Genomic DNA, 23,256 nt, shown 5'->3' with positions numbered 1-23,256 from the left:
ACGACCAGACTCGGAGCAGATGCTTCTAACCATTACACCAGAGTCTGGATTACTGCCATGACCCCTCTCTCCTGTCCCTCCCCCCATCCTACCCCCACACCACAATTCCAAACCCCCCCCCCCCCCCCACTCCTATTATCGATCACTCACCTCCTTTTACTCACTTAAGTAGTATATCATGGTTTGGTGAATGTGACATGCATAATCCCAGTTGAAGGCAACTCTGTGGTTAAGATGTTTGAACTGATCTCTTATCCCTGTGAAAAATGCATTGGTTCGGATGTTCCTTAAGTTTCCTTAATCGTTGTATCTACCATTGCCATACCCCCAAAATATTTTCCGACTCTTCCATCTGCAAGTCGTGCCAATACAAGGCAATTTCCATTGCATAAGCAAGGAAAGTTGGACCTTCGCTACACATGTGAACTCGTTTATCTGTTGCCATGACATATCATTGTGCAATCTTTCACATTGGCATGTCTCCAAGCGGATAATCTGTTTAGGTTGGATAAGAAATGTGACACTGACATAATGTTTATGTTTTTTGAAGTTTGACTTGTATGCTTAAATACAATACTGCACTTTTGTCACGTGAATACGAAACAGCACTGTCTGCTCATGACGGGCTCAGTAAATGCCCAACCGTAACCATCCTGTGATCTCTCACTCACCTCATGCAGATTGACACTTTATTGCATTGGGTTAAAAAGTAAAGCATTATGTGCTATTCACTTAGCATTTGAGAACTTAATAAAACGTTTTTTTATCTCTGACTAACGACTATGACATTGTGATTGACACGGTGTTGAGGAAAGCTTAGCGGGAATCAAAATCGAGGTAATGAATGTATGTATGGTATAAAGCTTATGAAGTGTACGTGGTTTTAAAATCCCTGGTGTAAATGACTTTTCATAACATATTGCTTCTTTTTTGTTGACAATGGATGAATAACTACATTGTTCATCATCATTTTAATATGGACAGATCGAAGACAGCGTGGTCAGTGGCTCTTGGGACCACAAAACTCTCCTTCTGCCAGTGCGGGAAAATGTCGGACTCATCACCAGCCATGCTTTAACCCCTGAGTTCCTGATCTACGCCACTGATGTAATTCACCTCTCTCCCTCCCTTTTGTATTCATACATACCCAAAGTGCACGTCTCAAACACTAACTTAATTATCGGGAGGTTATCGAATTAATGGGAAACATAGTACTATTAGGCTGTAAAAATGTTTTGTGCTGCCTTTTACAATAGCAAATTAACTTTTAGAATGAACTAAAAAAAATTGGAACTTTTAGAACATTAGAAAAATAAATGTTACCTGCCTTTGGGGAGTTTATTAGCATTCTGTAAATGATAGAAAACGACACTTACCATCTTGCCTTTACCCAGGCTGGATTTATCTGTTACTTTATTCTGGAGGACTGGCAACTTTTGACTGACTTCCAGCACACAGTGGGTATACAGCGGCTCTTCCCAGACCCTCTGGGTACTCAGCTTGCTTTCATGGATGCCAGTGGTAATGGCTACATATACAGCCCCGTAAGTTGTTGAAATAACTTTTGATGTTTGTGCACATGTCCAAATATTTAATTATTTTTCACTGTTTTTTCTTCATCATTGCCCACTGCTATGCCTACGAATGGCTTCAGCTTATGCTGGTTCACGGATAAGGAAACATGGTAAAGAACTGCCAGACTTCGTGTGTGAATATATACCGGTAGTACAAATGTAACTGGAGGTAAACTTGTAAAATATGCTTTAATTGTGAAGACAATAAAATGGCAGCATTCTAAGTGATGCACAGGTGCAATGTGAATGAATGCAAGATGTCAATGTTGAATTTGAACCAGTACTAGAGGGAATTAGACAATGAAAGGAGCAATTTCCAACGCTTACATAAGCTTGCAATATTTGCGTATGAAAATGTGGGGGAAAAAAAAAGCACGAGGCATCGCAAACATAAATGGCATGTAATACTTCAAATTGCGATGGTTTTTGTGACCATGAGCTTTATGTAGATAAAGAAGACCATGGTGGAAATCCCAAACTTCTCCTCGATGCATGGCATTCTTTGGGATATTGCATTGTCCAGCTCCACCATCTTTGTGGCATTTAACAAAGAAAACGTCTTCACGTACGCCTTCCACAAAAATGCAATTACAGGTGAGCCTATCACCACGCGGAGTCTTGCAAATGTGGTTGGACCTTAGTGGCGAAGTGAAAAAAGTGAAATAACAACGCAAACTAGCATTTCACAGTTGACAGTTCTGGATAATTTACCACCAGGATAATTGAAAAATTCAACAGATTATGCTGAAGCATATGGTGATATACAGAGATATGGCTATAGTTTTAAATATTTGTGTGTGTGTCTAAATGAACTGGTAGGCCTATACATTTTCATTCTTGTACATGCACACTTTTTGAAGTATCGTCTATGTATCGATAATGACAGTCCTCAGACCAAATTAATTTAGCCATTCACTACACTAATACTTACCAACCATTCACTGCTGACCTCATCATGTCATTTGGACTGTTTCCATTCGCCAGATTAGAACAATATATACACACCTAGTTTGGCTGTGTAACAGTGTTACAGATTATATTTTAAAACATTTTACAGTTATCCGCCCCTCAAATAACTTTCAACAAATCTACTTGGCATAATAACTGTTCGTATTTATCCATTACAAAGCTAATAGTGTAGGGCCATTTCTCACCAAGTATTTTTGTTTGTAAATTATTGGCACCATATAAATTATTAATCTTCAGGGTGTCCTGAATCAGAAACACTATGGTGACAGGTTTTAAATAAAAATTTAGTGGTATTTTTGGCCCAAATAAGACGGCATCAGTTTGTCGTTTTTGTTGTATATATTTATGGGGATGGGGTTAGAAATCTTGTATATTTTTTACTTTCCTTCAGGCGAGAGGGCTGCAATTTTCTGCAGTATACCTATGGATAAAGTGCTATGCGACAATGTAAAAAAAAATACAACATATCCACTATAAAATAAATGTATTATTATTATTATTATTATTATTATTATTATTATGACGTCAAAGTGATGTTATCAATGTTTGCAAGCCGCTGTCTTGCAAACATTCACCCTATGGTCCTTTTTCTCTCACAAATAAAGATTGATAATTGATATGATAGAAAAACACTTTTTTTTTAATACCAAGTCGAGGCTCGTGTAAGAGCTAAGACACAGAACATATAATAAAGGGAGCGGGAGATGAGGGGGAGAGAGGGAAGCACAACAACAGTGGAGAACTGGGACATCGGGAGATCTGTGGAAGGGAGAGGCCTGGGGCAGGGTACAATGGTACATGGGATAAAACAAATTAACACTACTGGGAATTTCAGGAAAGAAGTTGGAGATTGAAAGAGGTGGATTTGGGGTTTATTAAAGGCGGTAGAAAAGATCAAGGTTTTGGATGGGGGAAGATAAGAGATGGTGATGAACATCTGTTTTAAAGACCTGGAGGGAGGAGTGGGATTGAAGAGAGTGAGGGGAGTTTGTTCCAGAGGCGGGAGAAAAGAGGAATGAAAGAGTGAAGGTGAGCAGAGTCTTGATTTTGGCAGTTTCATCAGACAATTGTTGCTGGCAGATCCTGTGCATCCTACAGGAATATTTGGGGGACAGAGCACAGACAAAGCAGAGGAAGCAAGGCCGGAGAGGAATCGGTAGAACACAGAAAGACCACCAACCTGCCTGCGGTGAGCGAGTGAAAGGCCCTCAGAATCAGCTTAATCACAGGAGATACCAATGATTCTGAATGCCTTGGTTTCAACCACGTGAAGCCGGGCTAGGTGTGAGGCATGAGCACCAGCCCAGAGGGGAGAGCAGTATTCTATTGAGGTGTGGATGAAAGCTTTGTATGTGGTGAGGAGCTCAGGTGTGCCAAGGAAGGACTTCGCACGATGGAGGAGGCCAGCTTGGAAACGTGGTTTTCCCAGGAAAGATCATGGTAGATAGTGAGACCCAAAAGCTTGAGTGACGGATCTTATTTGAGAGGATTGTTGGGAAAATAGATGGGAGGGTTGTCCAGATGGTCTTTTCGAAGAGACAAAATGAGAGTGTGATATTTGTCAGGATTGAAAGACATGTTCCACTTGTTTGACCAGTTTGATTTACCCAGGTCTGCAGAGAGTGAAGAGGCTGCTGCCTGCCGATCTGAGGGTTGAGATATGGAGCGGCAGAGGGTGGAGTCATCAGCAAAAAATAGGATTTTCCATAGTCGGTGAGATCGTTAATGAAGACCAGAAAAAGCAAAATGATCGCAAATGATCTGTTAATAAATGATCGTAAATTAATTATCTTCTTTGTAAAGCATCTTATATACGCATCAACGTTACAATCATAGGTAGTCAGGGCAGTTGTCCAACCAATCCGTGGGAAGGATTGCTACAGACACACACACAAATAAGCGTATTCTTATATAGATAATAATTTCTTTGGTTTTAACAATTTATACATGAAAAATACTTGGACCATATTTATGACATTTGGCCCTACACTATAACTTGTTCCTTCAAGTTAGTTTTCAGCTCAATGTTCTCTTCTGTTGGTTAGATGAGTCAATGGAGATCAGAAAAGATAACATTACAAATGTGACATCTTTTATCTTTTCTTGTAACTGCCTTGGCAGGGCCACGAGTTATCTTGGCAGGTTCCAGCAAGCTGCAGTTTAACCACAATCCTTTACTGCTTTACAATGGCGAGTTGACATGTCAAGCAGAAAATGCTCTTGATTCTGTCATCCTGAAATCACATCCTTTCCTGGAAGTCCAAAATGTGAACTGTGCCAGCAAAGAGGAGCTGTCACACATGTTCACCCAGAGCCTCATGCTTCTAAGGTGGGTCATGACCATGCAGTCAGGAAACAAACCTCAAGTCCAATACAAATGCCTATTTCGAATGCAAAATACCAGGGTGAAAATCGTCAGGATAAGAATGAAACCCGACTAGATGGCTCAAGTGGTGAGTGCACTACCTTTGGGCCATTCTGTCACCCCACAGGAAAATATATGGTTCTTTTTAATATTGAACACTATTTACCTTCCCACCAAAGGTGAGCAGAGGTTATGTTTTCACCCCTCCTGTTTGTCTGTGAGCAGGATATCTCAAAAAGTTGTAGATGGATTCGGACGACATTTGGTGGACATGGTTACGTGTGTGATAAGGACAAATTGGTTAGATTTTGGTGAAGATCCGGATCCAGATACTAGAATTTTAAGTGATCCTTCATCGTTGAGAGATTGGGCTAAAAACGATATATAGCACAATATCTCAAAGTTGTGGAATGATTTGGAGGAGCTTTGGTGGACAGATTAGGTGTGTGACAAAAACGAATTGATTCGAAAATACGAATCTGGATCCGGATGTGTGTTTCTTAATTTTTAGGTGATACTTCACCATTGAGAGATGGGAGCAAAAATGATATATAGGACTATATTTCAAAAAGTTATGGACGAGTTATGACAAAACTAGGTGGATGAGTTGGTTAGGTGACAAGAACAAGCTGATTAGAATTTGGCTCATGTCTGGATCCAGATCTGGCCTATCAGTGGGATACAAAACGTAAACTGTTCAGCCTGGTGAAGGTGTGCGCTCTACTGAGTGCTGTTCCAGTTTCTTCATGTTATACTTTTGAAAAAGAATGCTAGGTAGGGGGTAGAGACATTTGTAACCATCATATAAATATGATTTGCACTGTATTTTGTAAAATACTTTTATGGTCGCCGGATTCGGACCAGAATTTCATCCAAATCCGTCCACAACATTTTGAGATATGCTGTTCACAAACAGATAGACAGACAGACAGACAAACAGGGATGAAAACATAACCTCCATCCACCTTGAGTGGTGGAGGTAATAAAGTGGCCATGTCCTAGTGGTGTCCAAGCAGTAGTGTGAAGACAGTATTTTAAAGGATTTAAACAATTTATCTGGAATAAATGAAAAGCCATCCAACTTGAAAGACAGGGTGTTTCATAAAAAACGCAACCCAACGTTGTTTTTATACTTTTTAAATTTTCCATTGAAACATGAACCTTATACATAAGAATCTTTGTAATATGTAGAATAATGTAACCCACAAAAATGAAACAAGTGATTTGAGAAGATGTTCTAAATGGCTGCCCTGCTGGAGCTGTCCACGAATGGATCCTCCTGGTGACGTTGTTGATAACTCGACTGCAATCCTGAACCGGAATAGCTTTGCTTTGATGTTGGTGGCAATTTCATTTTTGAGGTCGTCAATAGTCTGAGGTCTCCTCTGATACACTTCAGGTAACGCCAAATATAGAAGTCAGGTGGGTTGAGGTCCGAAGAATGGTGCACCCATTCAACATCTGTCCTTTTAGAGAGAATTTGATCACTGAATTTCTGTTGTAGCCGCTGTATCGATTTGTTTGAAGTGTGATATGTGCCTCCATCTTGCTGAAACAATTGCACAGCCCTGTCAATGTGGCTTTTCCTCGCTAATGCAATGCAGAACTTCTGCATAACTTTAAAGTACTGTTCAGTGGTTACAGTTACAGATTTCCCTTCTTCGTCTTGAAACCAGAAAGGTCCAATGATGCCAAATTTGCTTATTGCAACCCATGGAGTGCATGTTTGGCTGTGCAACGGCCTTTCAAGAACTTCATCAGGAGAAATAAAACCCCAAAACACGTTGTTTTTAGAATTAACATGACCACTCAAAACAAAGTGGGCCTTGTCAGAAAACCACACATTACTCAGAAAATTGGGGTCGCTATGCATTTTTTGCTCAAACCATTCACACATCGTCACACAAAGTTGTTTATCATTGTCTGTTAGTTTTTGCTTCACTTCTATGCAATACGGGTACATTTTTAGTTCCTGCTTCAGAATTATTTGTGTACTTGATAGAGACGATGAAGCTAACTCCGAGGGCCTTTCACTCACTCACCGCAGGCAGGTTGGTGGTCTTTCCGTCTTCTACCGACTCCTCTCCGGCCTTGCTCCCCCAGCTCTCTCTGTGCTCTGTCCCCCCAATATTCCTTCAGGTCGCACAAGATCTGCCTGCAACCCTCTTATGGTTAAACTGCCAAAATCAAGACTCTCTGCTCACCTTCACTCCTTCATTCCCCTTTTCTCCCACCTCTGGAACAAACTCCCCCACTCCCTTCAATCCCACTCCTCCCTCCAGGTCTTTAAAACAGCTGTTCACCACCATCTCTTATCTTCCCCCATCCAAAACCTTGATCTTTTCTACCCCCGCTAATTCACCCCAGATACACTTTTTTTTTTTGGAAATTCCAACTTCTTTCCTGGAAGTCCTTGCAGTGTTCATATGTTTAAACCTCTCCCACCTCCCCAAAAGGCCTCCCCCTCCACATTTCTCCCGATGTCCCTGCTCTCAAATGTTGTGTTTGTGTCCTTCCCCCTCTCTCCCCATCTTGTCTCCCGCTCCCCTTATTTTGTGTTTTATGTGTCGGTTTGACTTTTTGTGTGATTAATGTTAGCTCTATCATGAGCCTCGATCTTGTACACAAAAAAGAAAAAAGAAAAAAAAAGACAAGTTCAATTCTTGAGATTGACAGCGCAGAAATTTCCTGGGGCTCCTCAAGCTGCTTCATTGACTGCTTCAATGTTTTCTCGTGATCTTGCAGTCCTCGGGTGTCTAAACTTTAAGCAATTAAGATTTTGTTCTGTCCCGTTGGACTCAAACCTGTTTATTAATCAAAAAAAATAGCAGACTTAGCTGGGGCTAATCCGGTCTCGAACTTCTTTCTGAATCATGTTTGAGTCTGTTTAAATGACTTTGTGGCAAAGTAAGACTCCACAATAAAGATCCTTTGTTCAATTGTCCATGCCATCTTCAAAATCAATAGTATGATTTTCTGGTGTTTGCAGTTTTTCCTCCAAACGATACTTCATACACACCTGCAATAGAAAAAAAATTGTGAATAAGAAAAATTTCACATAACTTTAATAGGGTTACGTTTTTAAAATGAAACACCTTGTATTATTCTTTCTTCAATGTTTTTGGCATTTTAACTTGGACTCAGACTTGAAACCTTATGGTTTGGATTTGCACTACTGCCAGGACTCGATTACGTCACTTGCATTTTTAATTTTGTGTTGTTTTTAAGTTCCTTATAGTAGGCATTATTGCTCATGGTTTGAGTCCAGCAAAAACACCATGTTTTTGGGTGCAACATCTTCAAATCACAAGTTGTGATTCTCTTGGAGCACAGTCAAGACAATATGCAATTGTGAGTTTGTGTTCTAATGGCTATGATACCTTCATCTGTTTTTCATCAACCATTTTTCTCCAGGTTCGCAGACACTTGGCCAATCTGTGAGAGGCTTCAATTGCAGTCGAATTGGAATCATTTTGCTCAAGCAGCGATTTATCATAGAGAGTTAGGCATTGCAAGTCAAGTGTACCGCAGAATGGGAGATGCTGCCATGGTGCTTGCTCTTCAAGATGCCAAGGTGTGGGGACAAGACAATGATGTCCGTAGCTTCTAATGACTCTTTGTGCATTATGTTACTAGCTAATATGACAAACATTTTAGCTTTGCTTACATTTGTTAATTATAAATGATAAATAATTATTAATGATAAATGCACACATCCGTTGGAACGTTAAATACAACAACAACAACATGCATTTTAAAGGCCATTTTCCCTAGTAGAGCGGGGGTTAGCCTTGCGGTCCCCATGACAATCTTCTCTATTTTGCCCTATTTTCAGCATCTCTCCTTGTTAACCCCCTTGCCCGCATTTCTTCTTCCACCATCTTTAGCCAAGTCTTTCTCGGTCTTCCCCGTCCTCTACTTCCTTCTACATTCATTTCCATCACTCTTCTCAACCAGTCACTTTCATCCTTCCTCAACACATGACCAAACCATCTCAACCTGTTCCTCTTCACAGCATCAATCACAGGCTCTATTCCCATCATCTTTCGCAATTCATCATTTGTCTTCCTCTCTCTCAACGATACTCCGCACATCCGTCGAACCATTCGCATTTCCACCCTTTCCAACCTTCGTTGCTGCTCTACGTTCATTACCCATGTCTCGCTCCTATAAATCACAACACTTCTCACACATGCAGCATACACCTTTCCCTTCAGCTTCAGCGACACTCCCCTCATCATCAGCACGCCACTCAGTTCCCGAAACTTCTTCCATGTACATCTCACTCTAGCAACCGTTGCCGAGTCTGATCCACCTTCTCCATTCAGCATGTCTCCGAGGTAGCAAAATGTTTTCACACCTTCCAGCTTCACGCCGTCTCCAAGATCCAACTCAACATTTCCTCCATCTGCAGCTCCCTCTGTGCACACCTTACATTTGAATGTCGCTGCCACACTGGTTAATGACCCTCTCAGACCACTACATTTTTGATGAACCCACTCAGCGCACATTGTACATTGAATGGAGTTCACTCCGACATCCTTCCTACACACAGCACAGGGCCACTTCCCAGTTCTTTCCACCTCACCACATGCTTTACCACTTGCCATCACCTTCGTCTTTCCGATATTCACCTTCAGACCTTTTGTCTCCATACATTCCTTCCACTTGTTCATCTTTTCCTTCAGTCCATCCATACCTTCCGCAATCAACACCAGATCATCTACATACATCAACTCCCATGGTAAACCCTCCTTTACGTTCTGAGCCAGCACCTCCATCACAGCTACAAATGGTAGTGGACTTAGTACCGACCCCTGATGCACTCCCACCTTCACCTCAAACTCACCACTGTTCCCGTCCTTCGTCCTTACAGCTGTGCGCGCTCTTTTGTACATTGCCATCACTACTCTGATCAACCATTCCTCCACTCCTAACTTCCTCAATGCCCATGTCAATACTTTGCGTGGAACCCTATCGAATGCTTTCTCCAGATCAACAAACCCAAGAAACAACTTCTTCCTCTTCTCCATGTACTTCTCCTGCAACTACCTCACAATGAAAAGTGCGTCTGTCGTTCCTCTTCCTGGCATAAATCCAAACTGCATTTCGTCGATCTTCACTTTCTTCCTTATCCTCCTCTCTGAAAGAAACATAAACATAATCGAAACATAATCCTCCCCTCCATAAACGTTAAATGAAGAAACAAATCTCTCATTGGAATTTATTCTTGCTTATTAAATTATATATAAAGAGAGATCTCTTATACACATACACAATACACATATGCACGCACGTGTAACCCTTGCAGTCATGTTCATCCATCTTTGGGGTCTTCCTGAGCAGGCATGCAAGTCATTAGCCTTCAGTGTTAATGTGGGAAACTCCTCATTCTATCCTCGTAGTCAATTCATTTGTTCAACGTTTGAGTTTTAACCTTGTTAGTAGTAGGCCTTGGGTTTGAGTCACATGTTGGATCATCAGTTTTTCATATTAGGTGTGTGTTGGAGTGTACAGTGCCCTCCATAAGTATTGGAACAGTGAAGTCAAATTTGTTATTATTGCTAGATAGTCAAGAAATTTATATTTGAGATAAAAAGATGAATATGAGGCAAGAGTACAGAAGGTCATCTTTTATTTTTTGGTATTTCTATGCATAAATGTTTTACCATTGTAGAATAATCGCACTTTTTATGTTAATTAAAAGAAAATTAATTAAAAATATAAAACTAGAATATCTTGGTTGGATAAGAGTCCACCCCCCTTTATAATAGCAGTTGTAAATTAGCTCAGGTGCAACTAATCACCTTCAGAATCACACACCAAGTTAATTGGCCTCCACCTGTGTAAAATTGTAGTGATTCTGATTATTTCAGAATAAAATCAGCTCTTACTGTAGGTATCCTCTGCTGGGTAGTGCATTTCACAGCAAAGACTCAACCATGAGCACAAAGGCGTTTTCAAAAGACCTCTGGGATAAAGTTGTGGAAAGGCACAGATCAGGGGATGGGTATAAAAATATTTCTAAGACCTTGAATATCCCTTGGAGCACAATCAAGACAATCATTAAAAAGTGGAAGGTGTATGGTACCACAAGACCCTGCCTAGATCAGGCCGTCCCTCTTAAGTGGATGACCAAGCAAGGAGGAGACTGATCAGAGAGGCCACCAAGAGGCCAATGGCAACTTTAAAAAGAGCTACAGACCTTTATGGCAAAGACTGGTCACTGTGCATGTGACAACAATATCCCAAGCACTCCACAGGTCTGTCCTGTACGGTAGGGTGGCAAGAAGGAATCCATTACTCAAAAAACCTGCATTGAGTCCCATTTGAGGTATGCAGAAAACCAATACGGAGATACTGAAGCAATGTGGCAAAATGTTTTATGGTCTGATAAAACGAAGATGGACTAAGATTGATCTTAGTTATTTTATTAACTGAGCTTGAATGCAACTTGACAGAAGTATGGGCAAATATTGCCCAATCAAGGTGTGCAAAGCTGGTAGAGACCTATCCCAACAGAATCACAGCTATAATTGCTGTCATAGATCCACCAAGTATTAACTCGGGAGGTGGGGGGGGGGGGGGGGAGTGGAGGGGGTGGTGTAGACACTAATCCAGACAAGATAATCTAGTTTTGCATTTTAAATTAATTTTGTGAAATTTGTAAAATTTACTTTTTCATTTGGAAGTTGTGGGTTACGATGTGTAAATAAAGTGGGGAAAAGCCTGATTTAATGCAATTTTATTCCAGGCTACAAGGCAACAAAAAGTGAAACTTTTGAAAGGGAGTGTAGACTTTCTAAGTGTATGTATGTATATATATATATATACAGTATATATATATATATATATATATATATATATATATATATATATATATATATATCTATCTATATATATATATCTATCTATATATATATATATATATATATATCTATATCTATATAGATATATATATCTATATATATATATATATATATATATTGTTACGGTTTTCCGCAACCCTTCTTACCCTTACCAAGGGGGGATTAAGCCTCTTGTTCTTTCTGGGCCTGGCATAACCGAGAGACTTGAAACGCCTCTTCCGGGCAAACACAAGGTAGGGTTTCGGGACCAAGGCTCGTTCGTACCTAAATACCTGCGCTGCCACGGAAGCGAGGAACCAAGCCTCGCACGAGCCACGTGTAATTTGAGTACACCGAGCGGATTGCGTACCACGTGGTCCGTGCAGTCACCGTTTCATATTGGACCCCGATTAGAGCGGTTCTATTCGTACCACGCTTAGTCAATGAGGGAAAACACAAGACGGTCGAATAAAAGGAATAACACAATTTAATTATTATTTACACTTATGTACAAGTCGGTAGAAAGCAGACACAGAGCAGAACTTAAGCAGTCTTATTCTAAATTCCCAGACGCGGGCCCATTCACACTCACACAGGGAAATGCAGGCAGGATGATGTTCAGGCCAAACGCACCAACTTGGTCGTCCAGGAACGGCCCCGTCCGACTCTCCTCGGTCACAGCACGTCCAGCGATGATGGCAAGCAGGCGGTGGAAGGATCCTCGTAGCGCGTCTCTCGAACAAAAGGCAGCAGATGAGGCAGGAAGGAAATGTACCCATCTCTCAGCGCGGCTGGGCCACCAGCGTGCTATTACTCGCGTAACCCAATGCAATATAGGCTCGGCTTCAAGCTCAACCGAGCGTCACTTTAATACGAGCGCGTATCTTGGTTCATGCGCGTCTTTCTCCGATCTCGTAACTCTATACTCTGCCGCGCTCTTCAATGCCAACTGCTTGATGCTCTCCAAATGCCAACAACTCGAGAGTCCTCTTACTCTTCTGCTCGTAACTCAATTGCTGGTGGGGGCTTTGCGCAACGGGTTATATGGACACGCCTTGAGCCTTCTCGAACGTTCCAACCACACCCCGTGACGCAGTGCTGCAGCCACACCCTTTGAGCCCTGATTGGCGGCTTGCGCTTACCGTCAACTTCTTCGCTGCCCTCTTTCGGTCCCGACTCGACCCTCCAGGCCTGCCTCATGTTAATTCGCGCCGAAAAGCCAAAGGCAGCACAAAGAGGCGTAAGAGGCATAAGGCAATGGAGGCAATGAAAGGACCTACTCTCATTACTCTACTCAATGCAAGACTAACACAGGAAAAGGACTATTCTCACACATACTATGAAATAACTGAACTATCGCGAGGCGACGTGTTGTTTGTGTGACTAACTATGAGGGGGAAATTTAGCCTTTATTGTACAAAACTCAAAACCGCAACACTACCCCTCTCCCTCGTCAGACTCGTCCCCGAGTCGAACCTAACAAAAAAAATGGAACGACCGGTTTTGAGAATGATCTGGAAATTAACTTTTACTTTTACATGTGACATATAGATGTGGTTCCCTCTAACATTTACTCTAACCCGTGGGTGTGACAGTTTTAAAACACTAAATATGTCACACCTATTGCGTTGAGTAGCTAATCTCACAGAATCACGCCCACAATTAACCGAATCCGGAATTTGTCAAACTACACATACAGCTGGTGGACAGCATTTTATATACAAGCACAGAAAACTTAACCTTATTTACAGTTCTATGACCCAGGACCTGTCCTTTTTGGAAAGAAGATTGGAGGGGAGAGAAAGCACAGCAAAGTACACAAAAACACACTCAAAAATTCAAATTTGCTGCTTGCTTCTTGCATCTTGCATCTTGCTTCTTCTGTGTGCATATATCCAACCGGCTAGCCCCCGGACCGGCATACAGGCCATTCCTGCTCTTCAGCGCTATTTAAACTTACAAATCTTCTCATCCCTAGCACACCATAATAAAATTGCACAACAAATGTGTTTATTGTATGTGTGACATTAATGCCACTCAAAGCAAGTGGTCCGAAGATGCAAGGTGAATTTGCAGCAAGGTGCTGCACAGCAGAGGTGCAAGGCCACAAAACTTGTGGTCCATAAGTGTAATATGTGCAGCAAAGTGTTTGTGGCAGCAAAGTGCTGCACCGGTGCAGCAAAGATACACAAAAGGATATGGCAGCAAAGTGCCATGCAGTTTGGCTGCACAGATGTACCAAGGTGCAGCAAGGAATGCTGCACAGGCCACTGGTGCTGCACAGTTCCACCTCCAAAATGGTCCTGGGGTGGGGGAAGACAAAGCACGACCCGTAAAGCGGAAAGGGCGCAAAGGTACACAAAAACACAAGGTAATGCAGCGTGAGGGGCGCGGAGGAGCGAGCAGAGCATGCTCGTCCCTAGCCATCCGTACCCCCCATCGTCGGCTTACATTACCCTAGCCCTTCCTTATATTTACAAATTCGTCCCTACGTCTAGTCTCCCATATCCCCCTCTAATCCAAATTCATCTCCCAATCCCTCACAGGAAGGAAGGAATCGAACAAACACAATGTCTCACTACGTCATGATGCGTCTTACACTCAAACAGTTCACTTGGCCCTGGTGTGGAGCTTCGTCCTCCTTGGTGAATGGCTGTGGATGATGCGAAGGGGATTTCTCTTCTCCGAACTACACTACTGACATTAACTTTTAAACTACCCGGAGTTGTACCCTGCCAATCGGCCATCTTTAAACTATGTGGTTCTAAAAACCGAATTCCCATTGCCCACTCTGTGATGCCATCCGAATTTGGGTCTCACTCCCCAATTTTTCTCTCTGTGCCCTTGCACAATTTCAGGGCTGGGTCATGTGGCTCCACTAGCAGGTCCAACTACCTGCGCACCTCCGCCACTGAAGTCGCCACCCGAGCTTACCTGCTCCTGCTACTACCTAAACTGGGGAAGGCCCCTCCTGGCTCTTTACCCCCTAATGCCCCCCTTGGCATTGGGTAACCCGGGTCCTTCCTTTGGATCCTCGGGCCCCACTCAACAACTCACAACTACCCTAACTGGCTCCCAGAGCCTACCTGCGGCCTCACCTGGCCGACAAACTACCAGCGGGGGTGTGCTCCAATAACCATACGCACCAATTAAACCACACGCCGAGCCATTTCATATACTCATGCACCCTACCAAAGCACTACTTTGCCACTATCTGCACCACAGGTGTCAATATCCAAACAAATTTTGCCTAAACCCCTACCTGGGTTTACACTACCCCCCCGGGCTTTCGCGAATGGGTTCCACTTGTCCCCCATTCAGTCCTTCGCACCATGCATTCCACACCTTTTATTCCACACCAAGCATTCCACAACAAATATTCTCACACACCATTTATTTCGCACACCTTTTTTCCTCACACACCTTTTGTGCTTACACACCTTTTTCCTTGCACACCTCGAACACAGTTCCCTTTGTCTTCTACACCAATTCCTTTTATTTTCACACAATTCCTCACACACACAGCATCATCTATCTAACTGCTTTTCCCCTAAAACTCGTGCTTCCCCATCATCCCATTAAACTATGCACTCACTTCGTCATTATCAACCAGCTAATCTACCTACGTCCCCACTATCTATCTATAATTCCAGCAATCTCTGTGTGTCTGTCTGTGTGTCTGTGTGTCTGTGTGTCTGTGTGTCTGTGTGTTTGTCTGTGACCGCTGTTTCTCGACAACCACGGGTCCGATATACTTGAAACTTGCCAGGTATATTGCTGGGGACCCGAGGATGTGCCTTTTCAAGGTTTGTAATTAATCGGACAAGTACCTACCGAGCTATGTCCAAAAAACGCTTCAACCAATCAGAGAGCAGCGAGCTATCACGTGTGCCGAACCGTTAATGCAATGCAAGCGTTAATGCGTTAATGCAAGGCTTTTCTTTTTTTCCCTCTTCTCTTTCTACTTTTCCTTGCGATTAAATTGCAAACAGCCAAAATACGTTGGCGCTAATTGAATAATTGGCCATTAACACTAAAATAATCGTAACTGCGATATGCCAACTTCCGGACAGTGCAGCCTTCCATGTTGTTGTTGTTTGCAGCAGCTGTTTGCAGCAAGGCAAGGCTTTTCTTTTTTTCCCTCTTCTCTTTCTACTTTGCCTTGCGATTAAATTGCAAACAGCCAAAATACGTTGGCGCTAATTGAATAATTGGGCATTATGTTTTACAACTAATAAAAACGAATTTGCGATTCATTCGCTTTCCTGCGCGTTTGTGTACGCGATGGCGATTTCTTTACCAAACTCCGGAAGCCGTTCGCTTTGGACCGAACCATTGCATGTAAATAGAGGGGGGGGATTGTCACCACTCGCAAGCCGTTCGCTTTGGACCAAACCATTTCATGTAAATAGGGGGGGGGATATAATTTTAGATATATATATCGTACGGGCATGCCCTAGTAGGTACAATGTCACTACTTAAATCTCATGTCTTCTACAGTCTGCTAAATCCCGAACAATTATCCTAGCCCTCCCTCGGCTAGCTTCGGTGCCCCATGGAGGTAACCATGGCTGGCACCTCCATGTGCCTGTCACTGCTATCCCCCTAATCTAATGCTCATGGGCCCCGATCGTGTGAGGAATGGTCAGACTACCATTCCCCCATGCAGGGTACACTATCCTCATCTGTCCACTACACTCAAACCTCTCCGTGTAGAAATACATCATCACAGCTCGGCTTCGAAAGGCCGAGCAATACATTCGGTTGGTTGGTCTCCTGCATGGGGTATCCGTCCGGCATTTTCGACCCAGGGGAGGAGGCATGGATGGGCCGAGGTTCAGGGCTCCATCCCTGCGCGGGGCCTCGCGGTCCCACGCACGGTGGCCCAACCGCCCACGGTCGGAGCACCGCACCCGCCAAGTTGCGCGGCTCCGAACTCTCCTACCTCCCCTTGAACCTCGCCGATTGCCTTTGCCGCCATGGCGCGGCATCAACCATACAGGGTGGGGTCCGGCACTGGTCATGCACAGCGGTTCTTGTGAAACCGCCGCACCACCGATCCCGGCGGGTCCCTCCTGCACACAACTCACCGAGGGCTCATGTCGGCTATCCGTCGCGCTAAACGCTACCCCGGTCGGTGTCGATGCTTGAGCCACAATTCTCACCACTCGCGACCCACTCCGCACTCGCACACCGAGGCGTCCTCACGCCTTCCATACACTCTGCTACCGCACACTCTCCTTCCACATTCTCTGGTGTGCATTCTCCCTCGCACACCATACTCGCACCTGCACACCTAGGCGCACTCATACCTTCCACACAATCCGTGACACACTCTTCCCGCACACAGTCTGTAACACCCACGGGTGTGCACTCTCCCATTGCACACCTAATCCTCGCACACTCTCACACACACCCTGGCACACACTCTTCCGTTACACACTCGGTAACACCCCCGGCTGTGCACTCCTGCACACACTCTACAACACGCTCTTCCCGCACACATTCCGTCATACACTTTTCTCGCTCACACTCACGCTCCGGTGCACACTTTTTTCTCACACGCGCGCCAGTCGTCCTCGTACACCGCACAATGGACCTTCCACGACCGCCCGGGTTTCGTTTCTTTCCCAAGCGCGCCAAAACCCTTTTCGCGCCAAACACATTCGCGCCATTAATTCTACTCACCTTGGGGACCACTTTTTCCGTCAGCACATGCAAACTTTTTATTGAGTTAGCAAGCCCGACATCACGATGCAAATACCAACTTTGTGCGCATTCCATTTCTTTCTCCCGTGATATATCTCCTATTTCTCCCGTCTCTTCTATTTCAATTATAATCATTTCTTCGACGACCGCCGGCGCGCATACAATTTCGTCTTCCAATTCGACCTTCCCCGGCACTCCCGACATTTCTTTATCCAATTTGACGATCGCCGGTTTTTCTACACCCCGCGTCGCGATTTCTATAGCCCCGGTCAACTTCGCTGCGCTCTGCTCTACTTCGCTCCCCACGTGCTCCTCACACCGCGTCACCTCGTCGTGTCCCAATGTGACGTCCTCGCTCAACCTGCGCCTTATGTCCTTCCCCGCTTTTTTCGTGTCCTTCTTTGACGCTGCCATAAATTTTTCCAATTCCCAGGTGGATTTGTCCCCCAATTCTTTCATTTGATTCTTTAGCTCTTTCGTGTCTTCACCCGACCTGACCATAAAGGCCATCATTTGTGTCATAAATAGGTCCATATTCATTGGAGCCGCGGGCTCGGCTTCCGCTGCCACGTGCGAGGCGCCGCCATTTTCTACCCCTGCTGCCGGCCCCTCATCAATTCTTCCTTCGTCTACCAGCTCTTCCTGTGGGTCCTGGGTCATTAATTCCTCCTCATCATCTACCCCCACTGGCATTCAACCGCCTTGACTAGCCATGGTACGAATACAATTTGGCTTTTACTACTAAATTTAGTCCACTCGTAATTTTGAGTGCATGAAGCAGGTCCAATCTCACTCCCCGACACCAAATGTTACGGCCAATATGTAAATTTGGTGTCCAAAATTTTGGTGTCCAAAACTTTTGTCCAGGGTTACAAATCCCCACTCCTGACTACCAATTGTTATGGTTTTCCGCCGCCCTTCTTACCCTTACCAAGGATTAAGCCCCTTGTTCTTTCTGGGCCTGGCGTAACTGAGAGACTTGAAATGCCTCTTCCGGGCAAACGCAAGGTAGGGTTTCGGGACCACGTCTCGCTCGTACCTAAATACCTGCGCTGCCACCGAAGCGGGGAACCAAGCCTCACACGAGCCACATGTAATTTGAGTACACCGAGCGGATTGCGTACCACGTGGTCCGTGCAGTCACCGTTAATATTGGACCCCGATTAGAGCGGTTCTATTCGTACCACGCTTAGTCAATGAGGGAAAACACAAGATGGTCGAATAAAAGGAATAACACAATTTAATTATTATTTACACTTATGTACAAGTCGGTAGAAAGCAGACACAGAGCAGAAGTTAAACAGTCTTATTCTAAATCCCCAGACGCGGGCCCGTTCACACTCACACAGGGAGATGCAGGCAGGATGATGTTCAGGCCAAACGTACCGACTTGGTCGTCCAGGAACGGCCCCGTACGGCTCTCCTCGGTAACAGCACATCCCACGATGATGGCAAGCAGGCGGTGGAAGGATCCTCGTAGCGCGTCTCTCGAACAAAAGGCAGCAGATGAGGCAGCAAGGAAATGTACACGTCTCTCAGCGCGGCCGGGCCACCAGCGCGCTATTACTCGCGTAACCCAATGCAATATAGGCTTGGCTTCAAGCTCAACCGAGCGTCACTTTAATACGAGCACGTATCTTGGTTCATGCACGTCTTTCTCCGATCTCGTAACTCTATACTCTGCCGTGCTCTTCAATGCCAACTGCTCGATGCTCTCCAAATGCCAACAACTCGAGAGTCCTCTTACTCTTCTGCTCGTAACTCAATTGCTCGTGGGGGCTTTGCGCAACAGGTTATATGGACATGCCCTGAGCCTTCTCGAACGTTCCAACCACACCCTGTGACGCAGTGCTGCAGCCACACCCTTTGAGCCCTGATTGGCGGCTTGCGCTTACCGTCAGCTTCTTCGCTGCCCTCATTCGGTCCCGACTCGACCCTCCAGGCCTGCCTCGTGTTAATTCACGCCAAAAAGCCAAAGGCAGCACAAAGAGGCGTAAGAGGCATAAGGCAATGGAGGCAATGAAAGGACCTACTCTCATTACTCGACTCAACGCAAGACTAACACAGGAAAAGGACTATTCTCACACATACTATGAAATAACTGAACTATCGCGAGGCTACGTGTTGTTTGTGTGACTAACTGTGAGGGGGAAATTTAACCTTTGTACAAAACTCAAAACCGCAACAATATATATATATATATATATATATATACACATATATATGTATGTATGTGTGTGTATATATATATATATACATATATATATATATATCTATCTATCTATCTATAGATATATATATATATATAGTATATATATATTATATTATATATATATATATATATATATATATATATATATATATCTATCTATCTATAGATATATATATATATATATATATATATATATATATATATCTATCTATCTATATATATATACTGTATATATATATATATATATATATATGTATATATATATATATATATATATATATATATATATATATATATATCTATATTATAATAGCCGTAGATGATTCTGTCTGTCTGTCTGTCTGTCTATCTGTTGGGTGTCTGTCCGGGGTGTGGCTTACTCGGTTTTGCAGAGTAGCTCCACCCATAGCTCCACCCATTCTGGGAGTGGCTATAAACAAATATCCACCATTTTATTAACTCGCATAGCTTTGAGTCCTGTTTTGTAGGCCCGTGGTGTCTTGCTCTCCCCAGTTTTATTTCAAATCAAATTCGATAAATCATTTCATTTTTCACAGTCGCTAACATAGTTTTAGACTCGGTTGAAAAAAAACGGGAAGAAAATCCGATGAAAGTTGCCGTTTATAGAACGAAATGAATTCTCAAAGGCCTGTAACTTCAAGGCCATTGAGTCTCTCTCACGCCTTTATCTCCAATCTAACTCACCATATGATTTCATTTTTATCGATGGTTTTACTTTTAGACTCGGTGTCAGCAATAATTGAGAACAATCCACACACGCGGGAAAATGCAGAGATATATTTTTTAAAATCGCGTCATGGTGTATCATACACCGCCCAACATGACACCGCCGGCAATGTGTCGATATATATTAAAAATTCGCTTTTGCTTTTCCGTTATGATATATTACTATTTCGTTTGATGATAGTCGTCACAAAAACGTCAACAATGATGCCGACATATATTTCTTCGTTTTTATTTCATTCAACATATTAGCCGGAAGTAAAATATGTTTCAGGAAATTACCGAGAGATATTTCTTCGTTTTTTTTATTAGTTATGTGCGCATACACTTTAAATAGGTTTATTTGAAATCTTTAATTTTCCACAAACATTCCACACACGCGGGAAAATGCAGAGATATATTTTTTAAAATCGCGTCATGGTGTATCATACACCGCCCAACATGACACCGACGGCAATGTGTCGATATCTATTTTAAATTCGATATATCATTTCATTTTTCACAGTCGCTAACATAGTTTTAGACTCGGTTGAAAAAAAACGAGAAGAAAATCCGATGAAAGTTGCCGTTTATAGAACGAAATGAATTCTCAAATGCCTGTAACTTCAAGGCCATTGAGTCTCTCTCACGCCTTTATCTCCAATCTAACTCACCATATGATTTCATTTTTATCGATGGTTTTTAGAGTCGGTGTCAGCAATAATTGAGAACATTCCACACACGCGGGAAAATGCAGATATATTTTTTAAAATCGCGTCATGGTGTATCATACACCGCCTAACATGACACCGACGGCAACGTGTCGATACATATTAAAAATTCGATATATCATTTCATTTTTCACAGTCGCTAACATAGTTTTCGACTCGGTTGAAAAAAAACGGGAAGGAAATCCAATGAAAGTTGCCGTTTATAGAACGAAATGAATTCTCAAACGCCTGTAACTTCAACTTCAAGGCCATTGAGTCTCTCTCACGCCTTTATCTCCAATCTAACTCACCATATGATTTCATTTTTATCGATGGTTTTGGACTCGGTGTCAGCAATAATTGAGAACATTCCACACACGCGGGAAAATGCAGAGATATATTTTTAAAAATCGCGTCATGGTGTATCATACACCGCCCAACATGACACCGACGGCAACGTGTCGATATATATTAAAAATTCGCTTTTGCTTTTCCGTTAAGATATATTACTTTTTCGTTTGATGACAGTCGTCAACAATGATGCCGACATATATTTCTTCGTTTTTATTTAATTCAACATTATTAGCCGGAAGTAAAATATGTTTCAGGAAATTACCGAGAGATATTTCTTCGTTTTTTAAAATTAGTTATGTGCGAATACACTTTAAATAGGTTTATTTGAAATCTTTAATTTTCCACAATATAATTTACTTGCCATTTATCATTTGATGATTACGAGACAAATTCCTCTTGAGGATCGTGACAATTCATGCGCTGCGTGGAAACTTCTATTTCCAAAATGAATGAGACGATCGATGAAGAACGCAGACTTGAACAGGATGCAGCAAGAAAACGAATGAGACGGGCGAACGAGTCCATCGACGAACGTCAATGCAAACTTGCGGGGTCACCCGTGGGAATCCACGGGCATGGATGTGTGTGACATTTCGACATATTGAGTTAGATGCTGCACATTCATTTTTACAAAATGGTTACTGGCAAGTCATCAGATCCAGAAATGGTGTAAAAACCACCGTTTAGAGGCCATTTTTCCCCCGCAAAGCGGGGGTTGGCCTTTTCGGGGACCGTGGTAGTTGTTGTTTTTTTGTCCCCTTTTTGAAGCAATGTTTTACGGCCGGATGCCCTTCCTGACGCCAACCCTTTTTGCCGCCTTCAACGACAAACAGGGAATTACCAGTGAACTGGTACTCAATTAGCCGACCTCGGAAGGATGACAGGCTGAGTCAACCCCCCTGGCATTAATTCGGCGATCGACCGAGATTCGAACCCAGGATCCTAAGCCGGCACCCTAGCCGCTAGCCCAACACCAGAAATGGTGTCATGAACACAATTTATTTACGCACAAGCACAAAAGCAAGACGGGCCGATTTCCGATTCGCGACGGGCCGACGGGCGAGACGGGCCGATTTCCGATTCCGACGGCCGATTTGGAGCAAGAAAAAGAACGAGACGGGAGAAAAAGGAGAGAAACGAGACGGGGAAAGCCGATTGGAGAGGCGAGTGAGGCGCGATTGGAGAGGAGTGTGAGGCGCGATTGGAGAGGAGTGTGAGGCACGATTGGAGAGGAGTGTGAGGCGTGATTGGAGAGGAGTGTGAGGCACGATTGGAGAGGAGTGATTGGAGGGGAGTGTGAGGCACGATTGGAGAGGAGTGTGAGGCACGATTGGAGAGGAGTGTGAGGCGCGATTGGAGAGGAGTGTGAGGCGCGATTGGAGAGGAGTGTGAGGCGCGATTGGAGAGGCGTGTGAAGGATTGCAGAGGAGAGGAGTGTGAGGGATTGGAGAGGTGAGGGATTGGAAAGGAGAGGGATGTGAGGGTTTGGAGAGGAGAGGAGTGCTAGGTGGAGAGAGGAGAGTGTCAGGTGGAGACAGGAGAGTGTCAGGTGGAGACAGGAGAGTGTCAGGTGGAGAGGAGTGAGGGGTCACATATTATGTGAAATAACTAAATTGTGTTCATCACACCATTTCTGGATCTGATGACTTGCCAGTAACCATTTTGTAAAAATGAATGTGCAGCATATAACTCAATATGTCGAAATGTCACACACATCCATGCCCGTGGGATTCCCACGGGTGACCCCGCTAGTATATATATATATATGTATATATATATATATATATATATA

General features: G+C 43.4%; 1 protein-coding gene across 1 annotated transcript in view; it reads left to right on the top strand.

Annotated features, from left to right (window-relative positions):
* The window catches only part of WDR19 (WD repeat domain 19), a 185,022-nt gene that overhangs the window by 82,470 nt on the left and 79,296 nt on the right, over positions 1–23,256 (top strand). Inside the window, exons 14-18 of the mRNA XM_068120441.2 lie at positions 985–1,107; positions 1,395–1,544; positions 2,024–2,168; positions 4,665–4,872; positions 8,323–8,482. Coding sequence (XP_067976542.2) covers positions 985–1,107; positions 1,395–1,544; positions 2,024–2,168; positions 4,665–4,872; positions 8,323–8,482 — 786 coding nt within the window. The remainder of the gene's footprint in view (positions 1–984; positions 1,108–1,394; positions 1,545–2,023; positions 2,169–4,664; positions 4,873–8,322; positions 8,483–23,256) is intronic.

This window comes from Myxine glutinosa, chromosome 1, assembly GCF_964187855.1.
Source record: "Myxine glutinosa chromosome 1, kmMyxGlut1.1, whole genome shotgun sequence".
NCBI classification, from domain to species: Eukaryota; Metazoa; Chordata; class Myxini; order Myxiniformes; family Myxinidae; genus Myxine; species Myxine glutinosa.
This window is presented reverse-complemented; position numbering and strand designations above follow the sequence as displayed.